This window comes from Bos taurus, chromosome 16, assembly GCF_002263795.3.
Source record: "Bos taurus isolate L1 Dominette 01449 registration number 42190680 breed Hereford chromosome 16, ARS-UCD2.0, whole genome shotgun sequence".
Classification (NCBI taxonomy): domain Eukaryota; kingdom Metazoa; phylum Chordata; class Mammalia; order Artiodactyla; family Bovidae; genus Bos; species Bos taurus.
The window spans coordinates 57,238,882-57,252,847 of record NC_037343.1 but is presented as its reverse complement, the minus strand read 5'-3'; the positions used below and the strand labels follow the sequence as shown (position 1 = coordinate 57,252,847).

Genomic DNA, 13,966 nt, shown 5'->3' with positions numbered 1-13,966 from the left:
ATGAAGAAAATGTTCTAAAACTGATTTATGATGATGCTTGCACCACTGGGTAAAGTTAATAAAAATCATTGAACCATGTATTTGCAGTGAGTAGATTTTTACGATATGGAAAATGTATCTCAAGAAAGTATATTTTAAAAAGCAAATGTGGGAAGCAAAATTGTATTGCATTTTGTTTAACTTGAAGCCCAAAATGTTTACATTACTTTTCTAAAGCCATCAGAACGTAAGGATACATTAAAATTTTTCCAGTGTTTTGGAACTCTTAATACTATTTCTGGGGCCAGGATCTCAAGAAATATCAGTGGGACTCCCTTTCACACTCACATTGGCATATGTGTATACACTGTTTTGTACTAACCGTATTCTCCTAGCTGCGAAACAAAACTTACTCTATTTGCTTATCTTTGAAAATGAGTCGTTACCCTTAGTTTTCTGAGTATTATAGGTTGGATATTGTTTCTGAAACATTGATGAAATACCCTCAAAAATAACCCTCAAAGTTAAAATTAGCTTTGCTTTCCATTTCTTCATTTACTGCATTTTTTTCTTCTTTTCTGTTTGTTTTTCTTTTAGATCACTGTGTTCACTACTATGATCTTCGTAACACTAAACAGCCAATCATGGTATTCAAAGGACACCGAAAAGCTGTCTCTTACGCGAAGTTTGTGAGTGGTGAGGAAATCGTCTCTGCGTGAGTATTACTCTTTTCAGAAATTGAGTTTAACATGTCATCGTGTACTGGTTTGTAATGTCACCATGGGTTTTCTGAAGAGTAACACTGTGGTATATGTACTTTTTCTTAAAATAGTAGAATTTTATAACTTATTTAATTAAAATACATGTGTATTTTCATCTGTATTGCTCTCTTTTATATGTTATTTGTGAAGAAAATCCAGATGATGCTATATTTTTTAAAGTTGCCCCCTTAAACATTTGAACTTCAGATTGAATTTCAGCCCCTGCTCCTTAAAAAACAGAGAAACAACAGTTGCTACAATATAATAATGAGAAGAGTTTCATTTACTAAAGAGCACTGTATGTTTTTATATATTTGTATTGTGGCACAGTAGTATAATTTGGGGTTTAAAGCAATATTTGATTGAATATTGTTTTAAACTTGGAATCAGTATTTTATGATTCCATGTTACTTGATCTCCCTATGATTTCATGGTGAAATACTTGGGATCTCCCACCACATCTGTCTCCATACTGGTTGCTCTAGATAAGAACTTGGTAATTTGAGTTGATTTAACAAGGTAATTTGATTGTTATTTAAAAAAAAGAAAAAAGGGAAAAAAGAAAATGAGAGCTGAATTTCTAAGGGGAGTTAACAGAAAATTAGTTCACAAATGTATATTAAAATGATGACCAGTCAAAAAGTCTCCTTCTTTAGAAGTAATAATGGGCAGTAAATAACGAAAACTTTATTCAGATTCAAATATGAACGATACATGGCAAAAATGTTCTTTCTTAAATTTCAGACTTATAAGTGTTGAATCAGTTAGTTTGATTTCAACTAGTTGAAGTAAGAAGTGAAGTGTTAGTTGCTCAGTTGTGTGCAGCTCTTTGCAACCCAAAGGGCCATAGCCCCCCAGGCTCCTCTGTCTGATTTTCCAGGCAAGCGAAAATACTGGAGTGGGTAGCCATTTCCTTCTCCAGGGGATCTTCCCTACCCAGGGATTGAACCCAGGTCTCTTCATTGCAGGCAGATTGGCAGATTCTTTACTGTCTGAGCCACCAGGGAAGCCAGGAAGTTGAAGTATATGTATGCTTAACTGTATAAATTCGAAATCTTAGTCGACCTTTTTTAATGTAGATTTGTGGTATATATATTCACCAGTCTTTTTTCCTTTTTGGTGTTTATAAATCATGATGATTTTCCTCTTGAACATATTTGGTGTTTAAAAGTATGTGAGACAAGTTTACCCACAAGTATATTTGGAAATATGAAAAAAGTAATATTAAAACAATCCTACGCATACATGTTGCTGCAGCCTCTGAATTCTTTGACTAGCAGAAAAAAAAATTTAAAACAACATAAATGTCAGAAATTCCCTGGCGGTCCAGTGGTTATAGCTCTGCAGTTCCACTGCCAGGGTCCAGGTTCGAACGCTGGTCGGGGAACTACGCAAGCTGCATGGCATGGCCAAAAAACCCCCAAAACCAAAAAACAGCATAAATGTCTGAGAATAAATCTATGTTGAAAAATAATGAGAAGCAATAGAGTTTTGGAAATTTGGAATGTGGCCTGTGAAATAAGAGTTTCAATCTTGGCTCTACTATTTACTAGCAGTGTTACCTTAAAAATATTCTTAACCTTCAATATCTGTTCCCTCACCTCTGAAATGGAACTGAGAATACTACTTATATGCTGTGATTCTTTGAATAAAACATTGTATGTCAAACATTTAGCATGGTGCCCTAGTCTGTGACTGTTAGAGAAAAGATGATTTATTATATAGTCATTAATAGAGAAATGTGTTTATTTCACACAAAATGTAAAACAAATTGTTGGATGAGGAAGAAGCACTTTGCAAAAATAATGTGCTGTATGATTCAATTTTTATAATAAAAAGTCAGGAGTATTGAGTATTTTATTCAAATCCTCAGACTGTCTTTGCATGATAGGATTAGTGTTGATTTTTATATTCAATTATTTTTTGATTAACAGCTGCATTTGCATAATAGTAAGGTAAACTGTATAGACCAAACACTCATAGTATTCCTTGCCTGTAGGTACAACTCAGCTGTGAAGATAGTTTATATTTAATGTACTAATATAATTGAACAGTTGAAAAAATAAATCAACTGAAATTGGGAACACAACTCCCAATAGAGCTTTCTTATTGTTTGATGGTGGTCATATGGTGTTATTGATGGCTAATGGTTATACTTCCTACGTGCCCAGGGACTATTGAAAGCATTTAAATAAATTAATGTAATTTTTTTTCAATCTCTTCTAGGATTCGTCTAATCATGTAAAATAGGAAAAACTATATTTCATATTTAACTGATGAAAATATTGAGGCAAAAGAGTTTGTATTAACTTTCCTAAGGTCAAAAGCAAATAATAGCATACTGAGCATTCTGACTCAGACAATCTGGCTCCAGAGTCTGCATTCCCTACCACCAAACTGGATTGCCTCTGATTAGTAGTAGTGATGCGTTTCATGTCATGAAATCTTAGAGGTGTTCTAACTTCTTGTGTTTCTCTCAGTTCAACAGACAGCCAGCTAAAGCTGTGGAATGTAGGGAAGCCATACTGCCTACGCTCCTTCAAGGGCCATATCAATGAAAAAAACTTCGTAGGCCTTGCTTCCAATGGAGATTATATAGCTTGTGGTAAGTGAAACTACTTTCTCCTGGAACTTTTAAATAGGTATCTTTCACCAAAATTGCATTCAGTGGAATAGATGACATACCAACTCAGGAAATGATCTGTACATTCAGAAGGTAGCCTGCTGAATTTTCTTTGGATTAGAAAAGCATTAGTCCTTCTCTCCATCACTGAGCACAAGCCCCAACCATGTGAAACAGCATAAGATTGTTAACTGTATTATAAGAAGACATTTCTGCTGATATCTTAATTTTGGAGACAGTTGTGTTCTTAAGTCTGATGTTCATTTCCCCCTGTATAATGTTCCCTTCAATAAACAGTCTGTTTGGGTAGTCTCGATCTGTTATTCTAGGACTCTCATTGTTGATAATCTGTACAAATTTAAATTATAAATATGAAAATCAAATTTGGTACTGTTGAAGTGCTTTAATACATTTGATTCCTGAGTATATGAACTTCCGTTAGTATTTTTAAATGATTTGGCCTTTATTCAGTAAAATTAACTATCTCTACATATATATACGTGAACTATGAACTTCCAGATGTTCAAGCTGGTTTTAGAAAAGGCAGAGGAACCAGAGATCAAATTGCCAACATCTGCTGGATCATGGAAAAAGCAAGAGAGTTCCAGAAAAACATCTATTTCTGCTTTATTGACTATGCCAAAGCCTTTGACTGTGTGGATCACAATAAACTGTGGAACATTCTTCAAGAGATGGGAATACCAGACCACCTAACCTGCCTGTTGAGAAACCTATATGCAGGTCATGAAGCAACAGTTAGAACTGGATATGGAACAACAGACTGGTTCCAAATAGGAAAAGGAGTACGTCAAGGCTGTATATTGTCACCCTGCTTATTTAACTTATACGCAAAGTACATCACGAGAAACTCTGGGCTGGAAAAAGCACAAGCTGGAATCAAGATTGCCGGGAGAAATATCAATAACCACAGATATGCAGATAACACCACCCTTATGGCAGAAAGTGAAAAGGAACTAAAAAGCCTCTTGATGAAAGTGAAAGTGGAGAGTGAAAAAGTTGGCTTAAAGGTCAACATTCAGAAAACGAAGATCATGGCATCTGGTCTTAGCACTTCATGGCAAATAGATGGGGAAGTAGTGGAAACAGTGCCAGACTTTATTTTTTGGGGCTCCAAAATCACTGCAGATGGTGACTGCAGCCATGAAATTAAAAGACACTTACTCCTTGGAAGGAAAGTTATGACCAACCTAGATAGCATGTTGAAAAACAGAGACATTACTTTGCCAACAAAGGTCCATCTAGTCAAGGCTACGGTTTTTCCAGTGGTCATGTATGGATGTGAGAGCTGGACTGTGAAGAAAGCTGAGCACCGAAAAATTGATGCTTTTGAACTGTGGTGTTGGAGAAGACTCTTGAGAGTCCCTTGGAATGCAAGGAGATCCAACCAGTCCATTCTGAAGGAGATCATTGGAAGGACTGATGCTAAAGCTGAAACTCTAATACATTGGCCACCTCATGTGAAGAGTTGACTCATTGGAAAAGACCCTGATGCTGGGAGGGATTGGGGGCAGGAGGAGAAGGGGACGACAGAGGATGAGATGACTGGATGGCATCACCGACTTGGTGGACATGAGTTTGAGTAAACTCCAGGAGATGGTGATGGACAGGGAGGCCTGGCGTGCTGCGATTCATGGAGTCGTGAAGAGTCGAACATGACTGAGTGACTGAACTGAACATGTGTATGAACCTAAACCTTGTCAAAGCAAATCTCTTACTTTGACAGATTGTTCAAACTATAGGTTTGTAGACCACTTAGCTTTTGTTAGGAAATGGGAAATGAGTTTTGTAGATTATTAAAATCTGTGTTTATAAGTGCTACAACTTTTTTTTCCCCCTCTAGGCAGAAATCTTTTTAAATGTACTTTAAGATTATACTGTAATAACAAATTTCTGGTTCTTCTCTGCTGCTGCTGTGAAGTCACTTAAGTCGTGTCCTCTGCTAAAAATGATTTTTATATCAATATTGTTAAATCATTTGACAATGATAATGTCTTTAGGTTAGGAAAATATACATTTTTTTCCTAGGAATCCTTTTTTCACATGATTCCCAAGAAGTCCTGTGCTCTGGTCTTTCATATTTTACTATAAAAGATTATTAGTCTCTGAACTTAAATGTTGAGTAATAGTTAACTTATGAATATGAAGTCCTAATACTAAGTTCTTCCATTCTAAACAAAAAAAGATATTTTAAAATAATTATTGGATTTTTTTGTTTTAGGAAGTGAGAACAACTCTCTTTACCTGTACTATAAAGGACTTTCTAAGACTTTGCTAACTTTTAAGTTCGACACAGTCAAAAGTGTTCTGGACAAAGACCGAAAGGAAGATGACACAAATGAATTTGTTAGTGCTGTGTGCTGGAGGGCACTTCCAGATGGGGTGAGTTTTTGTATCCGTTTTTCCACCTTGGTGTCTCATATGATGCACTGTGTTTATATATACACAGGTGAGCCTTGTAAGTTTAAGATATAAATTGTTGCATATATTTTCTTTTTTGCTTAGTATTACATCACCAAAGGAAATAGACATTTTAGAAAGTAGTAATTGAATTGTCACTAAAGGAACAGTAATTGAAATGTTACATCATGCTGACATGATGTCTCTCCTGTGTACCCATAGCATCATATGCATACCTCTGTTACATCATTATCAGATTATCTCTGTATCTCTCCTACAGGACTGGAAATTTATCCAGGAAACATACTGTGTCTCATTTCCCTTTTTAATCACTTGCAGTATAGGCTAAATAAACATTCAGCTGAACCTGGTATTATATTTGGAGGAAAAAGTTTGATGTGGATAAAGGAGAGTGGCCTATATGCATACCTAGTTAAGTACTATTTCAGGGCAGAATTTCTCTATACAAAATACATTTATATGAGAATATTTCAACACATTTGATTTCTAAACAAAGTTTTATTTCCAGGTTGCCCAAAAAAGTTTCCTCAAACTTATCATTCAGTTATGCATTTTAAAGTACAAGCTTTCTCCTAAGTTATATGAAGAAGTGATTGTTTTTATTATCTTGATTTTGTAAATGTTAGTCATCTGTTAATGTCTCTTTTTTTTAAATAACTTTTTAGGTATTTACTTAGTTTTATTTTTAACAAAAAAAAATTCTACTTGATAGGTACTTTAAGACTTCTGAGTTCTTATACAGTTTAAATAGATGTATTCAGGCTATCTTGTTTAAAGTTCTGTTACTCAGCTTCAGTTTTGGTAGTGGCAGACAAGATGATTTGGAGTATGTATTTCCTCAAGATGATTTGGAGTATATACTTCCTCTGAGTATAACTAGAAAGTTAGATGAAGTATATGTATTTTAAAACCAAAACCTATTTTAAGTCATTGGAAAATGAACAAGATAGAAAAGAATTAGCAGTCTAGGAATGTGAGCCTGGCTTTTGAATATTCTTTCTCCGCTGGGCACGTTTGCCAGTTTTGGTGGAATGTCTGAGAATACTTATGGTAGCTTCATGGGATCACAAGGAATGCAGTCTAGTGCTCGCCACCATATGGGTGAACTCACTTTGGTCTTGGTACCCAAAGGGCTCTAGTCTAGAGTAAACCAGTCGAAGATAAGCCCCCCTGACTCTATTTCAGGTCACATCAATCCTGAGTAAATTGAGGTTATCATGGATTTCTAGGGTTCACAGGATGTAAAATGAAATCCTCTATGCAAGAAGGCCTTCAAAAGAAGATCACCTAAGAATTTTGTTCTTTTTCAAAATTGCAAATGTAATAACTAGGCACAATAAAATGTAAACAGACATAGGAAAGGCAAGATGACATGAATAAATTTAGTGTAAAAATTGGACAATAGAAACAAAATCACAGCAACTCTGGGTATTATCAGACATAGCCTGGAAATAACCATACTGACAAAATGAAAGGCAAGGTTGAAAATTTCAATTGGGAAATAAAAAGTAGTTTTAAAATGAAAATTCTAGAACTAAGAAAATATAATTACCAAAATTAGGAACTTAGTGAATGGGTTGAGTGGAAGATGAGGCACAGTTGAAAAGAGAAGTAATGAACTTGTAGTATAGTTAGAAGAAAATATACAAAAGTAAGCATGGAGAGACAAAAAATGATGAAAAAAGGAGGTGGAAGTTGAAGTAAGAAAGTTGACGCTCAGTCACGTTGGACTCTGTGACCTCATTGACTGCAGCCTGCTAGGCTCCTGCCCATGGAATTTTCCAGACAAGAATACTGGAGTGGGTTGCCGTTTCCTCCTCCAGGGGATCTTCCCCACCCAGAATTCAAACCCACATCTCTTGCACCTCCTACATTGACAGGTGGACTATTTACCACTGTGCTACTTGGGAAGCCCCAAAGCAGATATTAGAAAGGATTATTGTTGATAAAGCTTTACATCATTGATGAAAGACATTAAGGCAGAGATTCAGTAAACTTTCATACCCCAGAGAATAAATGACTTGAAACCTACATTGTGAGTAGAGATTTAATATCAGATCTGGACCCTGAACATACATAGACCTACATGAAAATCTGACCTTGGGTCCACCTTCTCATAGCACTTTGCTGTGGAAATAAGCTGTATTGAGACAAATAGGGAATGTTATGTGTTAGGAGCTAGTTATCTCTTAATTTTACTCTGAAACCTCATCTGTTACATTGCTTCTGAACTGAGAGAACTGTGAGTTGACATACTGGCCTTACATCTGTGCAGTGTGAACAATATAAGACTGGCAGGAAACCAAGGCACCTCTCTTGCTGAAGTGAACCACCTGCATCTCAGCTGTCCTTGGCAATTGTGCTCACTTTCTGTGGTTTGGGGAGAGATCCAAGAAGCTATGCATGGTTTTGAAGATGCTGTGCATACTGAATATCCTATCTTATATCCTTTTATAAAGCTAACGAAGTGCTAGATTTAAAACTAATTGTGTCTGCTCCTGTGACCCTTGCTGGTGGTGGGACACATCATTAAAACTGCTGAAAAAATACAATGGGAGATTCTTAAAAGAAAGCAAAGAAAAGCTGTCTTCAAAGAAAGGGTAATTGGACTGACAACATCTCAATGAAACAATAGAAATCAAAAGATAATGGAGCCAGATCTAAAGTGTGTAAAGGAAAAATACCTGCCAATCTAGCATTCTGTATCCAGTAAATGAAGACTTTTTTAGATAAATAAGATGAAGCATTTGCCACCAGTAGAAAATTTTCTACACTAAAGAAAATCTTAAAGGATATTCTTAAGACAGAAGGGAAAAAAAATGCAGAAGATGGAAGGTCATAGTTGCAGAAACGAATGGGAAGCAATAGAAATGGTAAATATGCAGTAAATCTAAAGCAATGATGTCTGTTGGACATAATACACACATAGAATTAAGTACTTGACAATAATAAGTCAGAAGAATAAATGTGGTTAAACTGTCTCAAGCCCTTGCTTTGTCAAGGAAGGTGGCAAAAGAACTAATTAATATTAGACAGAAAGGGTGCATATTATAGTTCATAGGATAACCTCCAAAGTAGGTTCTTAAAGTCCACTTTTTCTTCTAGGCTTATAATATTTGCTTTTTAATTCCTTCCATTTAAAGTCAGAAAATGTCTAAAATTGTTTATTTTCATCTGAGGGACAGTACTTTGTCCTTTCTCTTTTTCTATCTTCCTAATACCTTCCCTGTGTCTAAAAGTTGGAGAAGGCAATGGCACCCCACTCCAGTACTCTTGCCTGGAAAATCCCATGGATCGGGGAGCCTGGAGGGCTGCAGTCCATGGGGTCGCTGAGGGTCGGACACGACTGAGCGACTTCACTTTCACTTTTCACTTTCATGCATTGGAGAAGGAAATGGCAACCCACTCCAGTGTTCTTGCCTGGAGAATCCCAGGGACAGGGGAGCCTGGTGGGCTGCCGTCTATGGGGTCACGCAGAATCGGACACGACTGAAGTGACTTAGCATGTCTAAAAGCACGTCAGAGTCTTCTGTCCTTTGTTCTTCTGTTAGTGGCTTTAGCATTTCTACTGTTAGAGTGCCACAACCTCTTGTACCACATTAAATTTTCAAGAGTTTTAAGATAAGTTTGAACTGTATCAAAAATACTTTTTTCTTTTTTTTAGAAGAAGAATTTTTTTATTATACAACATAGGTCCTCTCTAGGACACTTAGAAATGGTAATATTTATTCTATACTAATAAAGAATGCAGAAGTCTTCATTTTATATTTTGTTTTTACTTTATTATTTTAATTCATTTGAAGATATTTTAATTAAACTTTAGTAATTTAGAATTATTGACATATGAATATTCTGTTATTGCCAGATTCTTAGGATTTTAACCCCCAAGAGTTAATCTTATTTGTATTGCCTATTTCAGTATTAATGTCGTGATTTTTTTTAAAGGAGGGAATTTGTATGAAATAACTGCTTGGACTACCACTTACCACTCTACTTTTATTTAGACTTTGAAATTTAATTTCCCCATTGGTTGGTTTTTAAATATAAATGAAGTGAGCTTGATCATATGTTTAACTTGCTGTAATAAAAAAAAATTACTATCCATTTATTTGAAAAAACAATTGTAAAGTCTAAAACTGTGTACTTGAATGTAGTATATCCATATATGATTGAACATCTGAATACATTCCATTGAATAATTACACAATCTATGAAATAGTGTGGTTTGCTTTATTTCCATGTATAGCAGTCAGCTATGTACTTTTGATTATAGAGAATGGTGGGCTAGTGGACTATAATTTCATTTTGTGACTCTTCCTTGAAAAGTATCGCATAATTTATTTTAACCTCTTGTATCCCAGTGTAGTAATTTTTGCTGTCTGATACTTATTGGACAAGCCATTACCTGGATCTGTTCATGTTAGTTCTAGTTTCAGCCTTTTCTTCTAAAATATTCTATTTACTCACAATTTCTAGTAAGTATTCATATGGACTAACATAACATTTATTTCTTTGTTCCCTTCCTCCTAAAAGGCGCCACTAGGGAAGCCCAAAAGGCAGTAGTGATATGATTAGTTTAAATAATTATCCTTAAACTAATTTAGAGTTGATTCCAAAGAAAGTTCTTTTGCAGCTGAATATTAGGAGAGTGTGAAGTCAGTGAATTTCCTTGGCAAGCGCATCATCAGAGAATACTGTCACCATCTTGAAACTGTGCATAGGTTTTGATTTTTGTTTTCTTCCCCAAATAGTTACAGTAGCTTATTATTGAAAGAAACCGTTAGTAATGAATACATGTATATTTTAGAGAATTTAGAATAACAACAAAAAGAGAAAATATCTGTTATCACTTTATCCAGAAATAACTAATATGGGCATTTTAATATAATTAACATGTAATTTTTTCCATTCATAGGAACTTTTTCCCCCAATAGCAGTGAATATTTTATATATTATCATGTATTCTTTACCTTTTGCCTTTGTCATGAACAGTTCCCAAATCTAAATATATTTTGAAAAGAGAGTTTTCAGTGGTTCCATATTATTCTAAGGATTTACCATAACTGGTATACTATTGTTTTGCTGAAGATACTTTACTTTTTACTACTGTGAATAATGCTTCTGAATATTTTTTAGTAAATCTTTAAATTTCTAATTAATTCTTTAGGAGCGAACTTTAGGGATTTATTAATTTGAAGGAAATGAATAGCTTTAAGGCTTTTGATTAAAATTAGTAGATTGCCTTATAGTACCGTCAGTTTCGTTTGGTCTTACACAGAGAAAGTCCAGGTGTTGCGTTTGACCATACCCATAAAACATGGACTGTAATGCCAGTATCTTTGCCAGTTAGAAAATAATCTTCTTAGTAAAAGAATGTTTATTAGTTGTTTCCATAAACAGTTTTCTAAAACATTAGCTTTTGATTTTTTACAAATTTCACGTTTATGTACTGAAAAGTTTTCTTTTTTTTTTTAAGAAATTCTTGCTTGAACAGGAAATTCAATACAACTGAGATATTTTATAATTATAGTCCTGTGGCAATTTGATGTTAGTAATTTATATCTATTCCATTATCCTCTACATCCCACATCTACCTTAAAACTAATGCTATAGAGTGAAAGTAAATTTGGAATGATAGTCTTATTCTTTATTTCTGTTGTATCTTTTTTTTATCATCACTGCTTTATTCAGACACTGAAAGTTAGGTAAAGGAGACTATATATGTTCTATATCTGTGGATCAATTCTGTGGCATATCTCTTATCTGAAACAATTGGTATGAAATATAAATTGTTTCAAATTTATGTTGAATATAATTTAACAAAAGGCAAATTATTTTCTGTTAAATAATCGTATCTGTGTAAAGGGACACTATATTTTTGTTGACCTTGGCAGACCTTGAGTCCGCGGTGACTCCTGCTGAGGCTGTACGTCATATATAATTATCTAGTCTTGAGTCACCAGTTATAAATAGATATCTACTAATGAAAGACAAAGCTTGTAAAGGATACTTAAAGACTCTCATAGGTCTTCAAAAGTGACAAATGTATGTATATACTATATCCTCAGAAAAAGCTTTAGTTAGTTATTGAAGGGTTATTAAGGGTGGATTTTCCTCTTGCAGCTTAAAACACCAGGAGTCATATTGAAAGTTTTTATAACTCAGTAGTAAAGGATGTCAGACTAATGATATCCCTAATTTCCCTTCCTGAAACCAAGTCCAGCAAGACTTGGCATGGAAATTTGTTAACAGTGTTAATCACCCATACTATGCAAAGTTATAACTATATTAGGAAGAGGCGTCTTTTTTTAGTTATATAATAAAATATATTCTTACTTCTTACAAATAAAACTTTATATAATGAGACATTTATTATAAAATGTTTTTAACTGAAACTTTGTGTTCTTATGGAAATCTTTTCTTTACCTAAATCTGTCATAATTGCTCTCCATTAAAATATTTCCTGAATGAATAAATACACTGCTTTGTACTATTATTTGTGTTCATGTCTCCTGTCCCCTGCTAGTCTGTAACGTTTTTGGAAACAAACATAGTGTACAGAACAAGGGCAAAGACCATGGAGTCAACGACTAAGGTTCAAATCAGATTTTCCACTTACTAGATCTTTGACCTTGCTCAAGTGCCTTAATTCATTGTGCTTCAATTTCTTCATCTTTAAAGTGCTAATGATAATAATGACTACCTTTACACTTAAATTGAAAAAAGTGAGGAAAACCACTAGACCATTCAGGTATGACTTAAATCAAATCCCTTATAATTACATAGCGGAAGTGAGAAATAGATTTAAGGGACTTGATCTGATAGAGTGCCTGATGAACTATGGACAGAGGTTCGTGACATTGTACAGGAGACAGGGATCAAGACCATCCCCAAGAAAAAGAAATGCAAAAAGGCAAAATCGCTGTCTGAGGAGGCCTTAGAAATAGCTGTGAAAAGAAGAGAAGCAAAAAGCAAAGGAGAAAAAGAAGAATATACCCATTTGAATGCAGAGTTCCAAAGAACAGCAAGGAGAGATAAGAAAGCCTTCCTCAGCAATCAATGCAAAGAAATAGAGAAAACAACAGAATGGGGAAAGACTAGAGATCTCTTCAAGAAAATTAGAGATACCAAGGGAACATTTCGTGCAAAGATGGGCTCAATAAAGGACAGAAATGGTATGGACCTAACAGAAGCAGAAGATATTAAGAAGAGGTGGCAAGAATACACAGAAGAACTGTACAAAAAAGATCTTCACAACCCAGATAATAACGATGGTGTGATCACTCATCTAGAGCAAGACATCCTGGAATGTGAAGTCAAGTGGGCCTTAGGAAACATCACTACGAACAAAGCTAGTGGAGGTGATGGAATTCCAGTTGAGCTATTTCAAATCCTGAAAGATGATGCTGTGAAAGTGCTGCACTTAATATGCCAGCAAATGTGGAAAACTCAGCAGTGGCCATAGGACAGGAAAAGGTCAGTTTTCATTCCAATCCCAAAGAAAGGCAATGCCAAAGAATGCTCAAACTACCACACAATTGCACTCATCTCACATGCTAGTAAAGTAATGCTCAAAATTCCCCAAGCCAGGCTTCAGCAAGACATGAACTGTGAACTTCCAGATGTTCAAGCTGGTTTTAGAAAAGGCGGAGGAACTAGAGATCAAATTGCCAACATCTGCTGGATCATTGAAAAAGGAAGAGAGTTCCAGAAAAACATCTATTTCTGCTTGATTGACTATGCCAAAGGCTTTGACTGTGTGGATCACAATAAACTGTGAAACATTCTTCAAGAGATGGGAATCCCAGACCACCTGACCTGCCTCTTGAGAAACCTATATGCAGGTCAGGAAGCAACAGTTAGAACTGGACATGGAACAACAGACTGGTTCCAAATAGGAAAAGGAGTATGTCAAGGCTATATATTGTCACCCTGCTTATTTAACTTATATGCAGAGTACATCATGTGAAATGCTGGTCTGGAAGAAGCACAAGCTGGAATCAAGTGTTCTTGGAGAAATTTCAGTAACCTCAGATATGTAGATAACACCACCCTTATGGCAGAAAGTGAAGAGGAACTAAAAAGCCTCTTGATGAAAGTGAAAGAGGAGAGTGAAAAAGTTGGCTTAAAGCTCAACATTCAGAAAACTAAGATCATGGCATCT

At 35.2% G+C, this 13,966-nt stretch overlaps 1 protein-coding gene across 4 annotated transcripts in view; it reads left to right on the top strand.

Annotated features, from left to right (window-relative positions):
• COP1 (COP1 E3 ubiquitin ligase) overlaps positions 1–13,966 on the top strand; it is a 224,457-nt gene that overhangs the window by 173,056 nt on the left and 37,435 nt on the right. For all 4 annotated transcript variants that reach the window (XM_005217087.5, XM_005217088.5, XM_059875396.1 and 1 more), the window contains 3 exon segments: positions 577–694; positions 3,221–3,345; positions 5,603–5,763. In XM_005217087.5, coding sequence (XP_005217144.2) covers positions 577–694; positions 3,221–3,345; positions 5,603–5,763 — 404 coding nt within the window.